Source organism: Harpia harpyja, chromosome 11 (assembly GCF_026419915.1).
Source record: "Harpia harpyja isolate bHarHar1 chromosome 11, bHarHar1 primary haplotype, whole genome shotgun sequence".
In the NCBI taxonomy this organism is placed as follows: domain Eukaryota; kingdom Metazoa; phylum Chordata; class Aves; order Accipitriformes; family Accipitridae; genus Harpia; species Harpia harpyja.
Window position 1 is genome coordinate 29,749,476 of NC_068950.1, and position 25,047 is coordinate 29,774,522.

Genomic DNA, 25,047 nt, shown 5'->3' on the forward strand with positions numbered 1-25,047 from the left:
AGCATGAAGGGACTCATCTTGGCCCTGGTGCTCGCCCTCGTGGGTAAGTTGAAGCTTTACCAGCGCTGCCGAGCCATGATGTCCATTGTGGTCCTGAGCAAACTGCATCTCCTCAGGGCCTTTCAGGGTTATTTACAGCTTAATTTGCTGAAGCCCTTTTATGACTTTGGCCGTAAACTATTAGATTTCTGTGCCTAAGCTTAGCAGCAGAGGAAAAGCCGAGCAAGCAGCAGCTAGCAAGCGGGGCTGGCATGGGCTTGGTGTCCCCGCGGTGTGGGGTGTACCCTGGGAGCCCATTACTGGTTGTTTGCCAACCATTAGCACAATGAGTAAATGAATAATAAGTGAAAGGATCCACAGAGATGGGGGGTTTCTCATGCATCCTTCTCTTTCCTCCCACACAGGGGGCCAGAAGCAGGACCTCGGTAAGTATGCTCCCACTGCCAGCACGCAGCTCCCACGCTGCCCTCCCCTACGGCCGTGCCTTACCCACCGCTTGCACCTATTTTGTGGCAGTAGCAGCCTCACCCTTCTTTGCTGGGATGGTTCCTGCGAGTAACATCGCAACAGTCATAGCGAAGGAGGTGTTTCTGTTATATTTTTCTTTCTGTAGAGCCTGTTTTTCATACCGGCAAGACCTACCTGTATGGCTACGAGAGCTTCATCCTGCACGGGCTGCCCAGCAGAGGCCTGGCGATGGCAGGGGTGAGGCTGACCTGCAAGCTGGAGATCAGCTATGTGTCTCACAGTGACCACCTTCTCCAGGTAAATCCCGACGGGCAGTGGTGATTTCCCTAGCGTGGGCAGAGGTGCGGACACGGGCACTGAGCTTTGCACTTCATACCCCTGAGCCGTGCTGGGGGAGAGCCGAGGGCATCGCTGGAGTGTCTGCAGCTGTAGCCAAACTGCTTTGGGTTACTGGTAGTGACCTACAGGCAGTGCCACAGGCTTCCTCGCAGCCCGCATCTCTGCGGGAGGGAGCCAGAGCTTCTCCAGCTCTGCTGCCATCAGTACCTGAGCCCCCTTGACTAAAGCTGCCTTAGGTTCATCTCCATGTGGAAATATGGCAGGCAGCTGCTTTAAAGAAATGTCCTTAAGGTAGTTTTACTAACTATCTTACTACTAACTAACTAGTACTACTAACTTACTAACTAAGGTAACACTAAGCTTAAATATGAAAATGAGAATTCAAGCATGAAATATCCATGTTTTTCAACCTGGTCTATAGCCTCAGAAAAGCTTGGTGCTGGAATTCAGATATCACATGAGAAAGTCCCATCTGTCTCCATTATCCTCCTTTTGATATTCTTCACATAGGTATTAATTCAAATGTGAAGAATTCTAATGGTAATACTTGTGCTTGGCATAATGATATCAGATCTGGAAGCGCTGTTACTCATCGAAAAGATTAAACGAAACAGCTTAAAATACTGGCATGGAATGAAAGACCACAGAAGAGGGATCTAGAAGACACCACGTGGGGAGAAAGCTGTAAGAGGGCACTTAGCGTTTATCCTAGGAGTTTGCTCAGTCTGTAATCCTCTGCATATATTACTGAAACAGTGTGAAGGAATACCTATTACCAAACCTTACACACTGCTGCAATTGCAGGCTCTGTGTAACCTCGCTAGAGTTGCTATAACTTTAGCAATTGCAGACAATAGTCTTGAGTAGGATTTAATTTGAGAAAATGTGACAAGAGGCAAGCCACCTTTGCATCATTGATTATAAATGCCTAAAATGAAACAGAGCACTAAGCCCACACCATTTTCCTCTATGCAGGAACGTGTACTTCTGTGTTCAAGGGTGAGAGGTGTGCATGTATGTGTATGCAACTAGATACATATGTGCATGCAGGCACGCATTTCCCACTAGGTAGCAGTCAAGGACTTGTGCGTGAGCTTTGCAGCTTGATAAGCTCAAAATGATGACAGTCACTTCCAAAGAAAGAGATGTCATCTCCCGCTGGGCCATCTCCCATGGGAGGTCCTGCAGTCATCTCTGCTTCCCTATCAGCTGTGCCACAGCTGATGTCATGGTGCTCTGGGACGTGCTGGACCTGGAGCGGCAGACAAAATAGTCCCCATGTGTTTAGGCAGGCAGCTTGAGCAATGGCTTGGCTGCCTTGCAGGTTGAAGGGAGATCTCACTGGACATCTGTGGATGACAGGCGAGTATCCTTTCCATACAGATTGCTGGCAACTGGTGTTTCATTCACCCAGCAAGCCTCACCAGACTTGCTGAAGTTTTGAATGCTGCTTGCACAATCCTATTTTTCTGGCAGAAATCCTTCATGGAAATTGCATTTTCAAGGACACTTCCTAGGCCCAGTAGAGAGGCCCAAGGAGGAAAAAGGTTTCCTGTGGTGTTGGACAAGTGGCTTGTGTCTGGCCGTGGATTGGAAGTGCCCAGTTTCCCTGTTGTTGCACTATTTCAAACTGATGGTGAAGAGGATGAAAGTTTTCCTAATTTTGTTCACAGATTCGATCACCAAAGCTGGAGGAATACAATGGCTTCTGGCCCATGGACCCCTTCACTGCATCTTCGAGGCTCACAGAGACCATTGCTGCATGCTTCAGCCAAGCCTTTAAGTTTGAATACACTGATGGCAGGGTTGGAAGTATATTCGCCCCTGAGGACTGTCCCATCCTGTGCACTAACCTAGTGAGAGGGATTCTGAACATGATGCAGATAACCATCAAAAAGTCACAAAATGTGTATGAACTACAGGAGGTTTGTTTTTTTCATTCTGATTTTACTTTTATTCTCATTTTACTGTTATATAGTAATTTGACTGTACATACACTACCCACGCAATTTTCTTTGACCTATTTATTGCTGTTTCAAGTGGAAAGTTCATTGTGTTTAATCAATACTCGCAGGCTGGGATTGAAGGCATCTGCCAAACCAGATATGTTATCCAGGACGACAGCAAGAATAACCGTGCCGTCATTTCCAAAAGCAAGGACCTGATGGACTGCCAGGAGAAAGCGGTGAAGAACATGGGAATGACATACATCCGCTCCTGCCCCACCTGCCCCCTGGTACGAGCAGCACAGAGCCCTGCTGCCATGCTCAGGCATAAGCCACTGCCAAACTCTTGTGCATCTCACCGACGCTAGTAGGAAGTTTGACTTGTCTGTGCTAATTAACTACTGCCTGTTCATATTTCTGAGTAGGTCTCTTTGCACTTCCAGAAAGTCAGAAACATTAAGGGCACGGTGATGTTCACTTACAAGATGAAGTATGATGACAGCGGGGCCTTGATGACGTCTGCTATGTCTGAGCAGGTGTACCAGATCTCTCCCTTCAATGAACCCAATGGGGCAGCAGTCATGGAGGCAAGGTAGGCACCATGCATGTCCTTATCGTAGCTGTGATTATCAGAGCCAGGAGGAGATGCCTGAAACATATTCACTGTTGATTTGTGAGTTAACAAGAAGCATCTGGCCGGTGGGCTGAAAAGGGCCAAGGCACCATACATCCCTCAGGACGCCCAGCCAGGTCCTGTGTCCTGCTGTTTGGGCGTTTTGCTGGGGCACCTGAAACATTTGTTCAACCTCTCAGAGACTTTGGTCAACTCTAACGAAAGCTCTCGCCAGTCCTATGACATTTCCAGATAATCCTGAGCAAGGCACAGAGAAGTGCACGATCTGTTTGTGGTCAATGCAATGGTCCTGCTGGGCACTCTGCTCCAACCGCTGTACGTGTCCTCCATGCACACAATGTGGTTAAAGGCTACTGATGCATTTCCTTCTTTCCCTTGAAGACAAGAACTGTCTTTGGTCGACATTAAAAGGACTCCCATCAGTGCACCAAAAACTCAGCTGCAAAACCAGGGGAGTCTTCGTTATCATTTCTCAGGAGAGCTACTCCAGATGCCAATTCCTCTAATAAGGATTAAAAATACAGATTTACAGGTATTAGAGGCTTACTTTTGATACTCTTTCATTGTTTATAAGGCTAACAGGTCATCACATAATTATTTTAGACATGGATCCTTCCAACTGTCTGTTTTTTCCCATAGTTAACAGAAATGCTGCGGCAATTAGTTCAGAATAACGAGGAAGGAGCCACTAAAGAAGCTTCAGCCAAGTTCTTACAAATGGTCCAGCTTTTTCGTATAGTGACCCTTGATCAAATTGAGTCTTTGTGGATGCAGTTTGCCAAAGACCTTCCTTACAGGTAACTGTACTGCCTTCAGCCAGGATTTCAGATCAGAGGCTGTTGCGGTTTAACCCCAGGCGGCAACTAAGCCCCACACAGCCACTCGCTCACTCCCCTATTGTGGGATGGGGGAGAGAATAAAAAGGGTAAAAGTGAGAAAACTCATGGGCTGAGATAAGGTCAGTTTAATAGGGAAAACAAAAGCCGCACGTGCAAGCAAAGCAAACCAGGGAATTCATTCACCACTTCCCATTGGCAGGCAGGTGTTCAGCCATCCCCAGGAAAGCAGGGCTCCATCACGTGTAACGGTTACTTGGGAAGACAAATGCCATCGCCCCAAACGTCCCCCCCTTCCTCCTCCTTCTTCCCCCAGCTGTATATGCTGAGCATGACGTCCTATGGTCTGGAATATCCCTTTGGTCAGTCGGGGTTGGCTGTCCCAGCTGTGTCCCCCTCCCAACTTCTTGTGCACCCCCAGCCTCCTCGCAGGCGATGTGAGAAGCAGAAGACGCCTTGGCTCTGTGCAAGCACTGCTCAGCAGTCACTAAAACATCCCTGGATTATCAACACTGTTTCCAGCACAAATCCAAAACACAGCCCCATACCAGCTACTATGAGGAAAATTAACTCTACCCCAGCCAAAACCAGCACAGAGGAATACTGGGCAATGGGGGTAATGAATCCTCCTCTCCCTGGCAGGCACTGGTTCCTGAGTGCCATCTGTGCTGCTGGAGCTACGGACACATTCAGATTCCTGAAGCAAAAAATTCATGATGAGAAGCTGAACATCTGGGAAGCAGCTGCGATTCTCCCTCTCGCCTTCCATTTTGTTACACCCAACAAGCAAACCCTAGAAGTTGCCTCAGTGAGTACAGATCTGTCGTGGTTTAACCCCAGCCAGCAACTAAGCCCCACACAGCCACTCGCTCACTCCCCATTTTGGGATGGGGGAGAGAATCAGACGGGTAAAAGTGAGAAAACTCGTGGGCTGAGATAAGGTCAGTTTAATAGGGAAAACAAAAGCCGCATGCTCAAGCAAAGCAAAACAAGGAATTCATTCACCACTTCCCATCGGCAGGCAGGTGTTCAGCCATCCCCAGGAAAGCAGGGCTCCATCACGTGTAATGGTTACTTGGGCAGACAAACGCCATCACTCCAAACGTCCCCCCCTTCCTTCCTCTTCCCCCAGCTGTATATGCTGAGCATGACGTCCTATGGTCTGGAATATCCCTTTGGTCAGTTGGGGTCGGCTGTCCCAGCTGTGTCCCCTCCCAACTTCTTGTGCACCTTCCTTCTATGTCCCTCTCACTCCTTTTTAAAGGTGAATTCACAGGATTGTAAGTGAAAGATGCAACATATTTCCTTCTAAATTTGTAAAATGCAAGGTGTTAAGAAAAATGGGAAATGCTTTAGAAAATGTTACCAAACTCTTGTTGCCAAAATTTTTTAATGGCTTTGGTATTTGATGCTAAAACCCACAAGTACTAAGAAAATTTCTATTGATTTCTTTTTGCCCCAATAATTTTTTTTTTTTAAATAGACAAACTCAAGAAAATAATATCATCTAACCAAAGTCTAAGGTACATACAGTATAACTGGAGCAAGTCTATTTACTTTTATTGTAGCTGAATGACTAGCATTTGATTTAACTTCTGAAAATATTTATGAAAAATCCAAAACAATTTTATCTATTTATTTCTCAAACGTAATTTTCACTAAATACCAGCTCTAATTACTAGAAACATTAAAGACTGCTACTTCTTTCTTCTGCAGACTTTTTTGACCTGTCCCCAAATCCAGAAAGCACCAATGCATCAAATAATTGTTTACCTGGGATATGGTAGCATGGTAAATAAATACTGTGCTCAGACTTCACTTTGTCCAAATGAACTTCTTCAGGTAGGTGACTCTCATTTCTTATTCATAAGGGGTGAAGAAATTTTTAAAATGCCTCTAATTTAGCGCTCTTGATGCTGGCAATTATGTAACTCGCTGTTTACATGCCTCACTCTTAGCTGCGATTGCCTGCAAAATTGCAAAGACAGAATGAAACACCAAGCTGATGCCTTTGACAAATCTGGTCTTAACAGTTCAGAATTTCAAATGTAAGTGGTAGAAGCTCGTGGGGATAATGGATCCTGTAAACAACCTGAAACTGAGTTTTGGTATGACAAATTTAAGATTAAAGCAAAATAATTATGATTCTTCTCTCTAATTTTGCAGTAGGTAGAGTGTACTTAAAAAATGTATTTAAAAGGCACTAAAGTGTGAATATAAGCAAAGCTCTAGATATGTCATAGGTTAGGGCTTCCAAAGAGGCGTGATAGTTGTGTATCACTGTCAGAAATATTCAGGACATTGTCCTCGGACTATGCAGCTCTGGCTCCTTACTCAGAAAGACCACAGCACTGAGATGGCCTGTTGGTGTCTGACATGTTTAAGCTTCCAAAAAAGACTGCAACAAAGCCAAGCCACCAGAAGGGTAATTTGTCTTCTCAGAACAGCAAAACTGTTTAAGTAAACTTGCTATCGCTGTAGGAAGTGAAAAATATGCAAGCATAATCCCGCAGCTGCACAGACCCTGGGCGCTGCAGGCTGACAGGGCTGGTGGAGGTGCCCCAGGGGACAACGACTGAACCCAGCATCAGCTCGGGGCTGCTCTTGAACTTGCAACAGACTCTCTGGTGTAGGTATCTACCCAGGATTATCTCCTACACTCAGGCTTAGGCACAATTTAAAATCAATTACAACACTGGGTAAGGACAAAACCAAGTTTGCTTGTATGTTCCACGTTTGGCTTCCCGATATTGATGGTGAGATATTTCCTGGGAGAAAAATCTGAACAGCTTTATTCTGGGCTTTGCACCAGCATTTGTTTTGCTTGCTATGGCAATGCATATTGTTATGCATTATTGCAAGATAAGATTAACACAGTCTGCTCTGTTTTCAGCCACTCCACAACCTTGCTACTGAAGCCACCAGCAAAGGTGATGCCAAAGACATGGCTTTGGCCCTGAAAGCCATTGGCAATGCAGGAGAGCCGGCCAGTATCAAACGCATCCTGAAGTTTTTGCCAACATTTTCCCCAGCTGCAGCTTCATTACCAAGCAGAATTCATGCTAATGCCATGTTGGCCTTGAGGAAAATTGCCAGAAAAGACCCAGTAAAAGTAACTGAAATTATTATTTAAACAAATGTCTTAGAGGGTATGATTTGGGTTGACTTAGTGATTCAGGAATAATAAAGCCATCAGGTAATGTTAGCAACTCTGGGCAGATTTCTCAGTTACTGGTCTTCCTCTTGCCCATGCTGCAAATTCCTGACATCACACCATCCTTGCTGATATCCTGGGAAAGAAGTTGCTTTAGTTGCTGTAACACTGGGCCCATTACTAATGGCTGTTTTTCTTCCAGCCCTGTTCACTGTGCACGCAGCAACATCTTCATTTTCAGTGACAGGTCCCATGCTCAAGTCTCTGTTTAGGGTTTTGTTCTCCATTCACTGCAGATCATATATGCATGGTTTAGGGACCACTTCTCACTGAGAAGTTATAAGGTACTCACAGATTGTATCTTCCTCCTGTAGGTAAGGGAGATCGCCCTCCAGGTCTTTATGGACAACACACTTGCTCCTAACGTCCGAATGGTGGCTTGTGTTGTCCTCTTCGAAACGAAGCCTGGTCTTCCAACTGTAACAGCTTTGGCCATCTCGCTGCTGACAGAGCCCAGCTTACAAGTAGCCAGTTTCACATATTCACACATGAAGGCTTTGGCAGTAGGCAGGATCCCACAGCTCTATAATCTGTAAGTAGAGGAAGAAGTACATTTTTTAGTAGCAAATGGTTATTTTATTCTGGCAGTTTTCTAAGGTTTTCGTCACAGTCAACTGTCTTCGTATGATTTTAACTCTTTATTACTCAGATCTGCTGCTTGCAACATTGCCATCAAACTACTGAGCCCCAGACTTGACAGGCTGAGCTATCGTTACAGCAAGGTCATCCATGTCGGCGATTATTCCTGTGAGTACCAGGTGCCCTGTTCACTGCTTCAGCTTATGTAGCCAAATTCTTCTATTGTATTCTGTGATTTTCATCCAAAATCCAATCACAGGCTGTGAGTTTAGTGCGCTCTTGAAATAAAAAAAGCACAAGAGCTCCTAACATGCAAAATCCCCTGAGGGTGTTCTGCTGCTCTCTGGGTATCTGCTGGGGAAAGTGGTGCTTGCACACAGATTTAGTCCTCCTTCTTCAGTCACTGTGGTTGTGTTGACTCTGCCCTAGAACAAAGTTCTCCTCTTAAGGCTGCAAAATTGAGGACCTGTGGGACTGAATCCTGACAGAACCCCTTGTGATCTACTATAGCATGTACCCTGAGTTGGCTTACATAACACGAGACACCTCAGAGACCCTAACCAAAATCTCTGCTGCTTTTTATTCCTGTGATAGTTGAATATCAGGCTGGTGCCATTTGGAGGGTCTATCTAATGAACAGTCCCAGCACCATGTTTCCATCTGATATAATCACAAAAGTAAGAGGATATTATGCAAATACTGCAACGGATATTATTGAGGTAAGTATTTCATTAAAACAGCCAGCTAGATGCAAGGCAGCTACAGACAGTATTACTTGTTGAGCCATTTGGACTGTGATGTAGTCTTTAACTCCGTCTCTGGCTGTGAGGGCGGATGTGGAAGAGAAAATTTATATAGTAATTATGATTTTACTTAGGCTTCTTCTTTTATTTGGGCTTCTTGACACATGCATTCATCAATGAACACATTCAGCATAGTCATGAAAATCTAGGAGAGCAGAGGAAAGCTTACACAGCAGAACATTCATCTGCCCACATAAAGTCACATGGCATCTAGGGTATTTTGCATAAGTACAGGGAAATAGCATCTGAAATTAAATTTCAGCCAGCAGTGCAGCCAGAGCAGCATGAAGCTCCATGTAACAGCATGCAGGTATTTACTCAGCTGCTTGGGCAAGCTTTGCAGCCTGGGCTGAGCTCTGCACTGCCCTAAAATTATTCCTGCTGACTGATTCAAAGCTGGCTCAGCACGTCCTCGGCATCTGCAACCATAGCTTGCAGTCATCTGCCAGGTAGACACAGCCTTATAAGTGCAATGGCTTCATGAAGTATGTATTTAGACTGGCCTTGGTGAGTGTAATACTAGGCACAAAGGTTTTCCTGGGCTCTCTTGTCCTTGGGCTGTGACGCCTGACTGTTTCCTACAGGTGGCTCTCCAATCACAAGGCCTAACCAAGCTTATCAGGAAGCAGAATATTCCCTTTGCTGAGTATGATACATACAGGACACTGAAGGAACTCGGTAAAACGGTATGTCTCCACACACCCTTCTGATCTGTTTGCAATACACAGTTACCGCCAGCGCTGGGATGGCATCACCCACCCACCCACTGAGCCATCCCTTTGATGTTTCAGTGCAAAAGGAGTCAGTCATCCTGTTTGGTCATGAAAAGATGAACTTACATTGTACTTAGGCTGTCAACAGATGCCACCTTTTCACTCAATGTGTGTCAGCCCTTAATGTAAAGTACAAAAGATGATGATGCTGGTGGCCAAAATTCATGTGTTTTAAAGTGTATGTTAAAACACAGTAAGTGGTTGCTCTTCTCTTTTAAAATGATTGCTGAACAAGATTTTTGTTCATCAGTCCTCAGGTGTCACCCACTACTTAGAGCAGCAGAAATTACCAAGTCCTTACTTCATTCTTACATGGGAAAAATCCCACTGAAGTCAGTTATGCAACATAAAAAAGGCCACATTGGTTCAGACCTGTAAGATGTCTATTAGTTTTTTTTGGCTAAGGAACCACAGTTAGCATCCTTCAGATGGGATCTACTCTTTGCTAATACATTACTGTATTTTAAGTGACATTATCTGCTTCTTCCCTTTCTCTCCATCTCTCCTTAACACCACAGCTGCTGGGATGGAAAGAACTGCCTCATGAAGACCCTCTGGTGTCCGCTTATGTCAAAGTATTGGGCCAAGAGATCGCCTCTGTTGACATTGATAAAGACGCCATTCAGCAGATCATGATGGTACTGACAAGGCTGTTGTCTTTTTTGTCTGCGATGCTGAGTAATTTCCCTTCCCTGTGTCTTCTTACCTACTTACCTAACCTATTTCTCTCTTTTCAGAGTCTAACTGGATCATCAAACTGGCAGCCAGTGGTGAAAAAAGTGGTGGAAGAGGTCCAGCGAGGTATTTCAGGCCGATGGACCCTGCCGGCAATGGTGGGCGAGCTGCGGCACATTGTCCCCACAGTGGTCGGCTTGCCGCTGGAGCTCAGTCTGTGCGGTGTTGCGCTGGCCCAGGCTGCGGCTGACGGTGAGCTTAGGATGCCAATCTGAGCAGTTTCCCCACAATAATTGTGGGTCCAATCCCTCCGCTGAAATTAAATCCCTCTATAATCTTGAAAAATATTCTTGTAATATGGAAACATTAGTGTTCAGCTACCTCCAAAAGGTTTGAGAAGTAATTAGCATGTTTCACCTCGGACATATTGGTATAACTCTGGTTTGGAGTAGCAATCTTTAAATAATCACGTAAAGTATTTCAAAATGTTAAGCACTGCCCATGTGTTAACTACTACGTTTATTGAAAACTTTGTATCATCTCCAGCATTAATTGTTTCTCTGTTCGTATAATTCCTGTCCGTCTTTTGCAGTGGATATACAGATATCACCACCATTATCTGACAATTTTAGACCTTCACAGTTGCTGGAAACCAAGATGGATATTCATGCTGACATCAAGCCAAAGTAAAAATGATGTATCTTTTCACATACACACATAAGCCTTTATATTTATATTTGAAATAGATATGTGATCGCATGTTGTTATATAGGAGTCTTACTTGTCCCAGATTTGGGATGGCTGTGCTAGTCCAGAGCAGTAAAGTTGTGAGAAAGCAACACAGTCAGCTGATGCTTTAAAACCCTGCAAATGTAGCAATATGCACTGTATCCCACAGGATGCTGTACTGTTCTGCCATTGCTAAAAATGCTCACATTTGTACCTCTTCAGTGACTAAAGATACTAAACTGTGAAGATATATTTGCTTACGTATGAACAGGTTTTTACAAGTTCCACATAGAATTGCATCACCACCTGGCACAAGCTCGGGGAATTTCAGGGGGAAAAGGGAAATGCTTCTGGATCTGCAAAACCAAATGCAAAAGCAACAGTACTAATATCTATAATAGTAATAATAATGATAATAATGATAATAATTGTGATAATAATAATAATAAACTAGGCACAACCTGAAGCTAGAAGAGTCTGGGGTTAGCTTGTCCTCAAGCAATGTATCAGTGACAAAGCAGTGAAAGGGTCCATGTTAGCTTTGTTCATCAGATAAATCCCTTCACCTTTTCCAGTGGCACTTCAGCCTTTTTTGATCTTGTTACGATACTTCTTCATCCATCAGTAATAGCTCTTACAATAAACAGAACAGCGTGAAAATGCAATTTTGCATTTCAAAGTTAAATATGTGCATATTAATCTGTAATTATGCATGTTTTTATTTCCACTCCTTCAGGGCATATTTTCATATGATTGCAATGATGGGGATTAATACGCAATACTTTCAGAGTGGTCTTGAATTTCATGCAGAGTTCAGTGCCAACATTACAATGAAATTTGATGCCAAGATAAATATGAAAGAGAAAAATTTGAAGATTGAAACCCCTCCCTGCCATCAGGAGGTTGAGCTTGCAGCTGTGAGGTACAGAAAAGCTTGTTGCATTTTGCTTGTTATGTGTTACTGATTGTGAGCTCCCTGTTAAAAAATCATGAACATACAGCTCCTTGTTAGGCCCTGCCATACCTTGGCAGCCACATAAAGCTTAGTATTGTCTTTTTTGCACCAGCAAAGACAGGTAAGCAAAATTAGAAGATGTCACTTGTGTGCCATTTATCACCTCCACAGGAGTGAAGTTTATGCTATTTCAAGGAACATGGAAGAAATAGATTACGAAAAGAAATCCCAGCTTCTCCCCAAAGGAGAAGTACCAAGTACCTCCAATGAGCCATTTCAGCCATCAGAAAGTTCTTCAAGACCTGGCAGCTGGAAGGTAAGGAGGCTTTTCACCATCAGTATTGCACAGGTAAAGAACAGACAGCTCCTCAGAGGGGCTGAGCACCTCCAACACAGCAGCTGGCTTACCAGGTCACAAACACAGAAACTGTGAGACTCAGCAGGTGCCTGACATATCCCAAACCAAGCCTAACCTAAGTCCCAATGGGTTCAAGACATGATCATTCACAGTCTGCTCACTCTCATCATCTCATGCAGGTAGAGTTTGCTTTGACAGCATGTCTTCCTATTTCTTTACAGTCATGGGGATGGTGTGTGAAATTCATATCCTTTGTACAATACCCGGGTTTTTCCAAGCCAGAGCAATGTGGGAAAGATGGCTCTTCGTCAGGATATACATTTTTCTTCCCAAATCCTGAGGTAATCCCTGCAGTGGATTGCAGAAGCCCATTCTCTTATGTGCTCTTCAGCTTCTGAGGCTGGAGTGGGAAGGATAGGTTGACTTGCAACAGGAGGGCTAGTAGCCCAAAACTGATGCAGAGAAGTAGCCCCTCCAAAGAGCCCTGCAGGTTCTCATTGAGAAGCATGCTTGTGAAAGGCTGCCTGGGAAAGGCTAGGCAGGAGAGCTGTCCTCTTCCACAGAGCACTTTGGAGGAAACCCCACTGCTTCCAGTGCTTGGATCTCTAATTTTAAGCAACGCTTCCTTACTTAGGCAGGACTGCCATCATTCTCTTCATTAATAGGAGGAAAGACTTTAGGAGCTGTGACAATTTTTTTGTGGAAAATATCTTTATTTGTCATATTTTTGTTTAATGCAGCAAAGCAATATTCCTAGTGTCATATCCAAGCAAAGTTCAGAAGAAGCACATCACCACAGCGTAGGAGGAAGATTTTATGCACGCAACTTCTGTAGAAAATTTGAGAGTTTGGGATGTTCTGCTTGTCTCAGCCTAAAGTCACAAAATTCTGCTTTCTTAAGAAATACCTATCTACACAAATTAGTTGGAGAACTTGAAGCCAAAATAGTTTTGAAGCCAGGTACAGTCATGACAACAAGCTTTTCTGTCAATCTATCTCTGTGAATGCTGCTCAAGCAGCACAACGCTGGAATGTAAGTATCTTGACTTTAGTTCACACAGATGCTGATATTGACAAAATACAGCTGGAGATTCAGGCAGGATCCAAAGCAGCTTCCAAAGTAATTGATGTAGCAAGCTCAGGGCCTAAGGAAGAGGATGAGACATCTCTGTACGAGGACATTCAAGCTAAACTGAAGAAGATTCTAGGCATTGCAAATGTGTTCCAGGTAAGAGCCTATGAGCATTGGAGAGGGAAATATTTTCCTATAAATGAAGCCAAGGGTTTCCAGCGTGGAAAACTGGCATGAGAAAGCAAGGATTTTGGCTGGGAGGAATGGGTCTAGCTGAGTTCTGTTGTAGCTTCTGCAGTGTGCAGGGCCAGGAAGTTGTATTTCCTTGAAAGCCTGTGGTGAGCAGCTTGTCTGACACCCAGAGGAACGTTACAGAACAAGCTATAAATTCATAACACTTTGAACTGTTTTTGGAGGTTGCAAATAAAACACGGCGCCGTAAGAAACGGATTCACAGTAAAGAAAAGATTGCAGTTATGGACCTCTGGGCAAAACCCAGTGCAAGCCCCCTCTCCAGTTCATCCTCTTCTTCCACTGCTTCCTCTGCTGATGGTAAAGAGCCTGGAAATGAATACAAGAAAGATGAAATAAGGCAATCTGGGAAGAAGCGTGGCAGCAGCAGCAAGAGCAGCAGCAGGAGCAGCAGTGGCAGGAGAAGCAGCAGCAGTAGTGTCAGCACTACTAGCAGCAAAATCTGCAGCAGCAGCAGAGAAGACCACTCTGGAGACAGGCATTGCAGTGAGGACACTGAATATTCCAACCAACAGGTAATTCACCCAGGCTAGAAATTTTTATATTTCTTGTAGTGAATACTTTTGTACATCAGGAAATTGTGCCTATAGAGCATGGACCAAAGAAAGAGAAAACAGACTGTTGAGGGTGGCTCACCTGTTGAGGTAACCACCTAGTAGAGCTTTTTCCCCTTTTAAACCTCTCTGGTTCTCTGAAGCATTTCAGCTCAGAAGTTTCACATTCCAGAAGCTTTCAGTTTAAAATGTTTAAAAAATGTAGTTTTGTTTTGCCTTTTTCCCATACTCAATACTGAACTTTTTAATGCATTTGTCAAAAGCCTTTGTCTTCTATTAGATCTTCTTACATACTATCTGTTTTCACAGGCAAATCTACCTGTTTACCAGTTTTGGTTCAAGCCAGCAGACAAACAGGTACATTTACTGCTTATACTATGAGCAGGGCCTACAACTGCTCTCACTAGCTTTGCTGCAATTAGAGCTTAGTTCTCTGAGAATAAAAATATGAGAAATTAATTCTGCAACAACTTCCAATGCTAAACAACTTGCTTCAAGGTGATTCTCTGTTTCTGCAGGATCCAGGAAGGGAAGTCCTGAACTGCAGCATCAGCTCCTCCTCTTCTTCAGCTAGTGGTGAAGGCATCTCTAGACCCATGTCTCAGGTGAGTGTCTTAATCTACAAGAAATAAAAACACCTACTTTGGATTTCCAGTTATTGTATGTTTATACAGAATAGGAAAAATATGGTGATTTAGCATATTGCATAATATATAGAAAGAAAACAAATTGTTTCCTGTTTTATAAAGGTGAGCACATTGGATAGTCATTGAATGTTTTTTAATATTCACTCAATACAGGCTATATTTTTAAATGAAACTGGAATGTATTGCTGAGTATGTTGAAATCTCTGTTACTCAGTAAATAATTCACTATAAAAAAGAGAACACTTTAGAAGTGCTGACCTGCTTGATCAGAAACTGGTTTCAGGTATATTTTTTATTGCATATCTCTCTGTAAAAGTTCAAGACTTGACTCTGCCACTCTTTTGTCCATTAGGTCTTCACTGCCAAGTATTTCTGTTCATGTTAGCAAGACCATACAAGGCTTTTGAAAAGACCTTGATTTTGCAGTAATGCTCCAACTTTGAGAGCAATCCAGGTGTTTATCCAGGAATGACTGCATAGTAAATAGTTAATGGTACCTGGTCCTTCTGTAAGAACTGTCCTGGTTTCAGCTGGGATAGAGTTAACTGTCTTCCTAGTAGCTGGTACAGTGCTATGTTTTGAGTTCAGTATGCGAAGAATGTTGATAACACACTGATGTTTTCAGTTGTTGCTCAGTAGTGTTTAGACTAATGTCAAGGATTTTTCAGCTTCTCATGCCCAGCCAGTGAGAAAGCTGGAGGGGCACAAGAAGTTGGCACAGGACACAGCCAGGGCACCTGACCCAAACTGGCCAACGGTGTATTCCATACCATGGGACGTCCCATCCAGTATAGGAACTGGGAAGTGGGGGCGGGGAATCGCCACTTGGGGGACTGGCTGGGTGTCGGTCGGCGGGTGGTGAGCAATTGCACTGCGCATCATTTGTACATTCCAATCCTTTCATTATTGCTGTTGTCATTTTATTAGTGTTATCATTATCATTATTAGTTTCTTCTTTTCTGTTCTATTAAACCGTTCTTATCTCAACCCACGGGTTTTGCTGCTTTTCCCGATTTTCTCCCCCATCCCACTGGTTGGGCGGGAGTGAGTGAGCGGCTGCGTGGTGTTTAGTTGCTGGCTGGGGTTAAACCACGACAGAACTATTGTAAGAACTGATGGAATCTTGAGCAGATTTCATCAAAGGAAAATTTCACACATTTCAGACAATGACCTACATGCCTACAAAATAGTAAACCTTACTTTGCTGAGGCACCCCCTCTGCACCAGCAGCTCCCGGTCCCAGTTGTTAGCGCAAGTAGCTTGCAGAAAAAAGGCAACCAGATCTACCTTCTCACCCACCCGTTTTGGTGTAAATTGAATTCACCTCTCTCGTCCATCTTTTCAGCACATTACTACTTCCCTGAACTCTTCCCAGCCTCCCCCAACGCTCTCGCCGCAGACACCTTCTTCCTCAGCCACAGCCTTGCTCTTTCCCCATTTCCCCCCAAGCCCTCGCCAGCTCTGTCTCACCTGACCCTTCTGTGGGTCTCTGTCAGTCGCGCCTGGCAGCACAGGGAGGACCCGCTGCCCCACAGCTCACCCCACCTGCAGGTCTCCCCTGGCCAGGTGGGGACTCCTGTCCCACAGCTCAGGTAGGGCAGTCACAGCCCAAGCAGATGCTGCTGCTGGGCACAAGGCTCCGACTTTGAACGGGGCCACGTGCTGCTCCTTGAGCAAGTACCCCACTTTGGACTGCACTGAACAGATCCCTCTGTCAACACAAATTGTCACTGCTTTAAACAGGTGGTTAAATGAATTTTATCAAAAAGACTATTAGCTAAACTACCCAGCTGAGCTGGGTAATATTGGTTCTTTATACAGTAGGGTCTTACTCCATACTTCGTTTTGTTACACTGAAATTACTTACAAAAAGATTCCTAACACTACTGTTTTACTTACATAGGTCACAACAGCTCTCCCTTGAAAGACTGTGGCAAAACCACATATGAATTGAATAAATCGAGCAGTGGTCTATGATGCTGTCCCATACTTCACATAAAAAGACTTCCTGAATGAAACTTTTCCTTTACAAATATTTTTTATCTGTGGTTTTAATATAGTAATATTAATGCCTTGCTTATGTCTTTGGTCTCTATTTCCTCTCTACTGACTTAAGCCTAAATTCTTGGGAGACAGCAAGCCACCGATCCTGGCTGCAGTCCTTCGTGCCATCCACAGAAACGAGCAGCCGACGGGATTACAGCTTATACTGTACACTGATACACAACCCATGAGATCGAGGATACAGATGTTTGTTTCAAGCATCACAGGATCAAGTAGATGGAAACTCTGTGCTGATGCTTCAGCAATAAATTCCCATAAAGTATCGGTAAGTTTAAAATAATGATCAGCTCAAATGTAAATGAAATATAATGATCTTACTATGTTTTATACAAAAATATATATATTCCCCTCTACTAGGGTTCTCTTAAATGGGGTGAAGATTGCCAGGACTACCAGATTGCTACTCAGATTGCAACAGGGCAATATGCTGCTTATCCAGCTATGCAAGTGAAGCTGGAGTGGCCAAAAGTACCTTCAATAGTCCGAACAACTGCAAGATGGTGAGATTTTACTTTAGTTTTTGAAAAATTCACCTGTGTCAATGCTCCAGATAATTACAGGTTCAGTTCTGCAATTTCTGAGCTGGAAAAATTCCCCTTAATCAGTATGATATTATAAAATCAGATTACATGTGTCTGTTTTTTCTGTGTATTCATTCCCTCAAAGCGTAGCGCATTTTAGTTTGCAGGAAAACTGCTTGAAACAAAGGAGATGATGGGATTCACCTAATCTATTGCAGACTTTAAATTAAAAGTGCCCGAATTAGGAATTTGATCTCCTGATGCTTCCTAATTGATGGAGGCTCAGAGCAGAAGCCTAACCTTGGTTCTTTGAAGGAGTCTGTCTTTTACTGACTGTACCGGGAGAGTAATTTCTTAATGTAGGCACCTTACCTCCGGCTTCTGAAGAAGGTGATACAAATACTTCCTACAAGGCTTGTTGTACACTAAATAGCAAATGTTGTGTGACGCTCAGTGTAAGAAAACTATAACTGCTGGGTTCAGTTCACATATGTGTCTATCCATATACATATAGTATCTACTGTATTCATTCATTCATTGTATTCATACATGTGTTTGCCCACAATAACATACATATCCATATCAAAGCCTAATCTTTTTTCATAGTGCTACCAAAATACAGACACATACAACTCAGTTATCTAAATATGCATGCAATACAAGCTTTCACATTAAAGGCATACAGGTGATTTGGTAAACAAATGTCCACTGAAGAGGATAATTTTTCATATCAGGTTGAATTACCTGATGTGCTGTTATCTGCCCTTATTAGAGGGAATGAAACCATCCAATTGACTATCCTGGAGCAAAGCCACAGAACTCAGCTTTTTTCTGCTCTGAGACTACGCCATTTTTAAAAGGAATATTTTCTGTATTTCTCTGTTTGAGTCCCAAGCCTGTAAGGGAACCCAGTCATAGAGATCCCTCTGTCAACTCATTGACAGTGGGCGAAGGATCCTTGCTAAAAGCTACCACTACAGGACTGACACATTAATATGAGGTCTTCTATTTTTTTGCATGTTAGTATTTTAGTTTTTATGTAATCCGTGCCTATTTTTAACTCTGAATGTGTTTAAAACAAGTTGACTATACTTTTCATATCACTCTGCCATCTAGTCTCCTGAAGACTGTTTCAACGATTAACAGTTAAAACCTGCCTGCCCTTCCTCCCATACACAACATCATGTATTACCAAACCCTGATACAAAATGAGTCTAACACAGAATGCATACTGCTTTATGGGGGTATTTTAGGCTGAACAAATAATAAACAATTTTTTTCAAAGACAGAGCATTTTAATCACTTACTTCCTTTTCCAGGTTCTACTCATTTCTTCCAGGAGCTGCATATGTGCTTGGGTATTCCCAAAGGCAACAGCGTGGTCCCTCTCACTGGGCAACCTTGGTTATGGCTCTGACATCTCCGAGAACCTGCGATGTGGTCCTCAAGCTACCCGAGGTAACTATTTCCACTATCTTTTATCCTGGGGCATTCAGTACTTACGAAATCGAAAGTTAATGGCTTTTTTAACCCACTGATTTTTTTTTTTTTTTAATTTATTAAACTTTAAAGGAGCTCCCATCACAAGGACATTATACTCACGCAGTTAGTTCCGTTATGAAAATACCTTACAACACAGTTCTCTTTCTCATGTAGCATGCAAACACATGAAATAAGAATCAGGTTACAAAACAACCATCACGATTCATAGCACACTAACAATTACTTACTAAAAAGACCACTCCTCCCCAAATCTTCAGGAAGATGACAGGTTTTCCCGTGTCTTGGAAAAGATAATAAAACCAGGCTGTAGATGAGCATGATGGCCAAATAGCAGCCCTCAACATATAGGCAAGGAGAAGGTGTGCATCTCAGGTAAACGAACTGTTCGGACTGTGAGCAAATGTGATGTACAACTCCCCAATAAGCTGCAAATTGGTGAATATCAAACTTCACTTATAGCCCTGCTATTCTATAGGTTGCAGATGTGTCAAACTGTAGAGCTATTTCATGCTGTAGACAGAGGACTTGATTTCTTTTTAGCTCTGACCTAAATCTAGATTCTAATTTAGATTTCAGTCAGTACGGTCCTCTTTGAACATTATAGGGAAACGCTACGTCATCTCTACACTGTATTTTGCATTCACATTCATGTTTGTTTTCTGACTGATTTTCAGCTCACAATTTACGACAGAGCCATCAGGCTTCCCCTGCCATTCCCTTCAAGTCCACGTACACCGATTTCAACACTACCATCCTCTGACAGGAATGTCTTTTCCCAAGCAACACTTTCAGTCATTGAAAACCTTAAAGGTCAGCAATTAACTATCAGCACAAGCACTGGTTGACTTTGCAGATTTTGTAAATATGATTTATACTTTTGACATAACTTGAAATTATTTTACATTCACTTAAAAAATCAGTTGGACTTCAGATAGAAATAAACCCATCTCGAAATCTGTATGATTTTTCTGTATGAAAATCTGTGAGGCTGCAAAGATGTGAAGAAAAGGAAACTTATATTAGTAAGATTAAATATTCAGTTCCATGCCAAATAGTGATTCCAAATGCATCCATTCCCAAATGCATCCCTTTCAGCTTCACTGCAGAGATTGCTTGTGAAGAAAAAAACGTTACAAAATTTATGAGAGGGACATCTAAATGACCTCAAATTTGGGGTGCTCCGCTTCGTTAGTGCTGTTATGTAGAAGCTAAAACAGCTTCAAAAGTATATCCATTAATCTCAACTCCTGCACTTGATTTTGAGGGGATTATTGTTTCATTAATGCTGTATTAAGAGCTAATCACATTATACTCACTTAGGGTAAATTTTAAACGGAAAAGCTTTATGTAATCCTGGGATAAGGAATCACATTTCGCTTGAGATCAGTGGGCTAATATCATATCCATGCATATTTCTTTGGTAAACACCCAAACTAGTCCATATTAATTAAAACTGCTGTAAAATAATTTCTAATCAGAGCTGATAGGATTTCCAACAAAATACCATTACAGTGAAAAAGCGAAAAGTTCACTCCAGTGTGGCTCTTTTTCCTCACCATCTTCTAACTACTTCTAATCCTGGTTATGACTCAATAAAGGTAGCAGCGTTTTAGTGAATTTCCTCTAGTGTTAATGATATGTGAACTGTTAACAACATTTGAGTAATTCTTTTGACTACAACAAAGTTACAAAAGCCAAAAGGCCACAAACAGAGAGTTGCACCAGCACCAGCTGTGAGCAGAATTTATCTCACACAACGATTGAATCGTAAGTGGGTTGCGCTGCTGCCTGGGGACTGGCAAAGTTTTGCTTTTGTATTACTACAAATCCAATATTTCATCTGAAGGAATCATTTTGCTTTTACGTGGGAATAGATAACACTGGAAAATGGTTTTGGTTTTGGTTTTTTTTTTTAATTACGAATCTAAAATAGAGTAACTGTCTTATACAAAGTATAAAAGGCTTGCTTTTGACTGATTTTTTTTTTTTCAGCTCGTTGTTCAGTTTTCCAAAATACAATCACAACCTTCAATGGTGTTGAATTTAACTATTCAATGCCGGCAAATTGCTACCATGTCTTGGTGCAGGACTGTAGTCCAGAACTGAAATTCCTGGTGATGATGAAAAGACTTGAAGAGTCTGCCGACCTTACAGCAATAAATGTCAGACTTGCTAGCCAGTAAGTAATTGCAAACTTAATGACAATTAGATGTCAAGCTGAATATGCTATAAATGTGAAGACCAGATTATTAGGGCAGATTGGTGCTAGCATATGACTCATGCAAAAATTACTGATGTCAATGGAAAGATTTCTTCTAGGAGTGCCACTGTGATTTGGGACTTTGTCTTTCAAAAGTGCTTCTGAAATATATCTGAGGTTCACAGTAACCTAAAGTCTTTACTGCCCAAAATTCTTCATTAATTTGTTAGCATTTAACCATCTCATTTTGGTTCTTAGTAATTAGGTAGACACATAAACCATAAATCCAAAAGGGACTATTGTAATCATTTAGTCTGGCCTCCTACACTAAGCTAATAATTAGAACTAATTAGCACCCACAATCAGCTCAGCAGAGATGTTGAGAAGTGGACATAACTAAAAAGGGATTTACTTATCCCAGATTAAAGGCTCTCTCTTAGGTTGTCACTTGGTGCATAATGTTCTAATTTCTTTGAAATTAACTTAAGACACACCTTGTTTCATCTTGGAGCAATCCCCTCTGCCATCATAGGTTCTTCTTTAAAAGTATAGTCTGATACTCTTATGCATACCAAAATCATTGTAGGGAGTATTCTTCAAAGTGCCTAAACAGGCTTTGATCTGTAAGGTTTCATTACAAGTAATTATTTATTTCTGAAAATTGTGTAATTAACTGTGCCATAATGTTAGCGAAATGGAGAGAAACTAGTATTCTCTGCATCTGTCTTGTGGAAGAACAGAAGGATGCTTGTTTTATAGACTGTGTCTTTGTGATAAAGACATTCCTCCTCACTGTAACATTCCTGATCTTTTCATAAAACTGTATGGATGTGCTTTTGATGTGCTTGAGCTTCATATTTCTTCATTAGAGCAAACACTGCTCTGAAGAAAATACTACAATACACAGACTATTCAGGCTGTAAGAGAACCACCGTAGGGAATCCAATCTTCCTTTGAAATGTAAAGCACCTTCAATTTATGCGAACATAATAGCAATTATATTGTTCCGCGGCAAGGGTCCCTGTAGCCTGGTGTCTTCCTGCCTGAACTGTGGCCACAAGCAGACACTCCGAGATGAGTATAGCCAGGGAAAGGTGTATTGTGAGTACTCCTGGCATGCTTTCCTGGGCTTTCTCAATCTTCCTCCCAAAGGGTAGTAGGTGATTCATGCCAGAATGATATGAGCATCCTGCAGTGTTGGTTCTACCAGGACTAGAAATTGTGACCTGAGTAGAGCGAAGGACAAGCATTTGTTTATACTCATTTCCTTTACTTAAAGTGAGGTTGACATGTGTGTTTCCAATGGACTCATCCAGCTGAAGATTAATGGTGTTCAAGCCCCAACAGATGTTCCATACACATCTAATTCTGGTAAGAGACTCATCTTTATATTTTGTTTAATCTTTTCTCATCTTTTGAAGAAGGAGAGGACATGATCCTGCAAACCCCTCTCAAGATAAAGACTGCCCTAATTCGAGAAACAATGAGGTGATTTTAACATACCTTCATGCTAGCTTTCATAGTGGGCGGCAAGAAAGATGAGCAAAGAAAGAGGTGCTGATCCTGTGTATCTTTGCACAAACCCAATAACACAACGCTGTGTACCTTGTGCTGATCACAGAGACCCACAGAACAAGCATCTAGATGTGCCCTGGTCACGGCCACCCTTGCCACACGGCTTTGGCTTGTTCCAGGGCAGGGAGCAGAATGGTCTTTCTCATTTCCCCCATCTCTTTCAAGATACATTAGGGTCTGCATTAAGTCCCCAGGAATTTAACAAGTGGTTCAGGCTGGACCCTAAAACAATAGCTTCCTTTTAAAAGAAATCCCTTTTTGCTTTTTTGTTGCAGATGCAAGCATGCTGATCAGCAGCGAAAAGGAAGGTCTGTCACTAAAAGCCCCAGATTATGGCATAGATAAACTATATTATGATGGGCATAGACTTGAGGTATTTTTAAAAATTATTTTCAGTGGTTTTATTTTTAGAAGAAAAACATTTAGGTACATTTATTGTACATTTATTGAGTTTATTTATTATTAAGCACAATTTCTTTATTGCCACAAAGATTCAGGTTGCTTTCTGGATGGCTGGAAAAACATGTGGTATTTGTGGAAAATATGATGCTGAGAAGGAAAGGGAATATCAAATGCCCAGTGGATATTTAGCTAAAGATGCAGTGAGTTTTGGTCAGTCCTGGATCATTTCAGAAGACCCCTGTGCTGGAGGTACTAAGATTCTAATATATATTAATGTCATTGCCTTTGACTAATTAATTAGTCACATGAATAGATAATTTGTATTATTTGTAGCACAATCATCTTATTTTTCATTATTTTTGTGATTAGTGCCCATAGACTAAAAAAAAATAATCTGTTTTTCCTGTGTTTGGTAGTTCACTGGAAGTTCTGGTTTTGTTGCATTTTTGTATCAACTTCTTATGCACTATGTAGTTACCGGAAGGTCGTGTGTTCCAGATAAAATTATAAACATAAAACTCCCTAAAATGATAAGTTGCTATGAAAAGTAGGTAGCTTGACTGTTGACAAAAGACATCTTATGTCATCCTTAATAGTTTCATTCTTTATTTCCATTCTGTTATTTGCAGGCTTTTAGTTTCCCAGGCAAAAAAAAAAAAAAAAAAAAAAATTAAAATCTAGCCCTAGCTATCAAACTAGAGGGCATTTGAGGTGGGAAATACCTGTTTTAATTTCCTCAGGCTGAAGCTGAACTTAATCTGAAACCTTCAGCCCAGGAATGATTGCTCTTACCATCCAGGTCCTATATAAAACCAACATGAACATATTGATAACATTAGGGTGCACAGCATTTTGTGTGGAACCCAAACCTCTGGGCACGTGGTGGCATTTTTGGGATATATTCTTAGATCAAGCTCCCCTGGGGGGACTGATCCAGGAAAGCCTGGATCACAGAGGCTTGAGGACTAAGCTACTCAGCCATGGCAAGGCAGGTGTGATGCTAGGCACAGTGCAGAAATGGATATACGGATGTCTAGGAGCCCCTACTGCCCCTAAATGAAGTGCGGTCATAGTTTGGGTAAAGTTGAGTGTCAGTTGACCAAGGTTTTCACATGTATCTTTTCTGATTTGTACACCGGTGTCCTACCTAGATCCTATTTGGCAAGCCTCTGTCCTTGGGACTGTGCCCCACATACCTGATTTTCTCACAGCCTAAGCCATTGACAGAAAATCAACTCACTTAATCAGATTAGTTTCACGTAGCTTGTGTCTCTTGGTTCATCCACTGGTCTTAGTTGTTGCTAATTCCACAAATTAAGTCCAAAAAGTTATTTATATAAATTCTGTAGGTGCTTTAAGAGAATTCGTGTTTTATAGCTTGCAAGCTGCAGCGCAAATTTGTCAAAATTGAGAAGCCGGTTGCGTTTGAGAAGAAGGCAGCAAAATGCTTCTCCATGGAGCCAGTCCTACGCTGCGTAGAAGGCTGTTCAGCAACCAGGACTGTTCCCGTCTCCGTGGGCTTCCACTGCGTACCAGCTGGTGAGTCTGCACAACGGGTACTGGTGCACAACACAACCCGTACGTCCGACTGCGATTCTGTGAAAAACCGGGAGGTTGTCCGTACTAACGCAGGAGTACCCCGATGTACAAAAAACCCCCTCACGCGACCTCTTCTTCCTCGTTTCTCATTGACAGCCTCCCCTCTCAGCCTGGAAGGGCAGATGAGGCTAGACCAGAAGTCCGAGGACGTCGTGAGCACAGTTTCTGCTCATACGGCCTGTTCCTGTCAACAACAGTCGTGCCCGGCGTGACAGGATCCAGCGTCACGGGATCCACTCAGCCGGGACGGCCTGCGACCCTGCGGACACGGCTGGTTTGGGCAGGGAGGATAAGGCCCTGTCCCCTTCCGGAGAGCCTTCTTCTCCAGCTGTTTTGAAAACAATTACGG

General features: G+C 42.6%; 1 protein-coding gene across 1 annotated transcript; it reads left to right on the forward strand.

The window, feature by feature from the left end:
• On the forward strand, window positions 1–24,910 carry LOC128147764 (vitellogenin-2-like). The gene is made up of 35 exons (XM_052800751.1): window positions 1–43; window positions 405–425; window positions 614–765; window positions 2,481–2,732; window positions 2,882–3,043; window positions 3,197–3,345; window positions 3,769–3,919; window positions 4,027–4,184; window positions 4,866–5,031; window positions 5,940–6,065; window positions 7,117–7,335; window positions 7,752–7,969; window positions 8,087–8,184; window positions 8,611–8,735; window positions 9,404–9,505; window positions 10,111–10,230; window positions 10,330–10,519; window positions 10,860–10,953; window positions 11,733–11,918; window positions 12,123–12,267; window positions 13,050–13,269; window positions 13,362–13,537; window positions 13,798–14,148; window positions 14,497–14,544; window positions 14,706–14,792; window positions 16,951–17,163; window positions 17,256–17,398; window positions 18,739–18,877; window positions 19,597–19,732; window positions 20,915–21,101; window positions 22,402–22,493; window positions 22,973–23,070; window positions 23,189–23,348; window positions 24,477–24,638; window positions 24,795–24,910. The coding sequence occupies exons 1-35, from the start codon at window positions 4–6 to the stop codon at window positions 24,908–24,910; spliced, it is 5,202 nt and encodes a 1,733-aa protein (XP_052656711.1). The 5' UTR covers window positions 1–3.
• The last annotated feature ends 137 nt before the right edge of the window (window positions 24,911–25,047 follow it).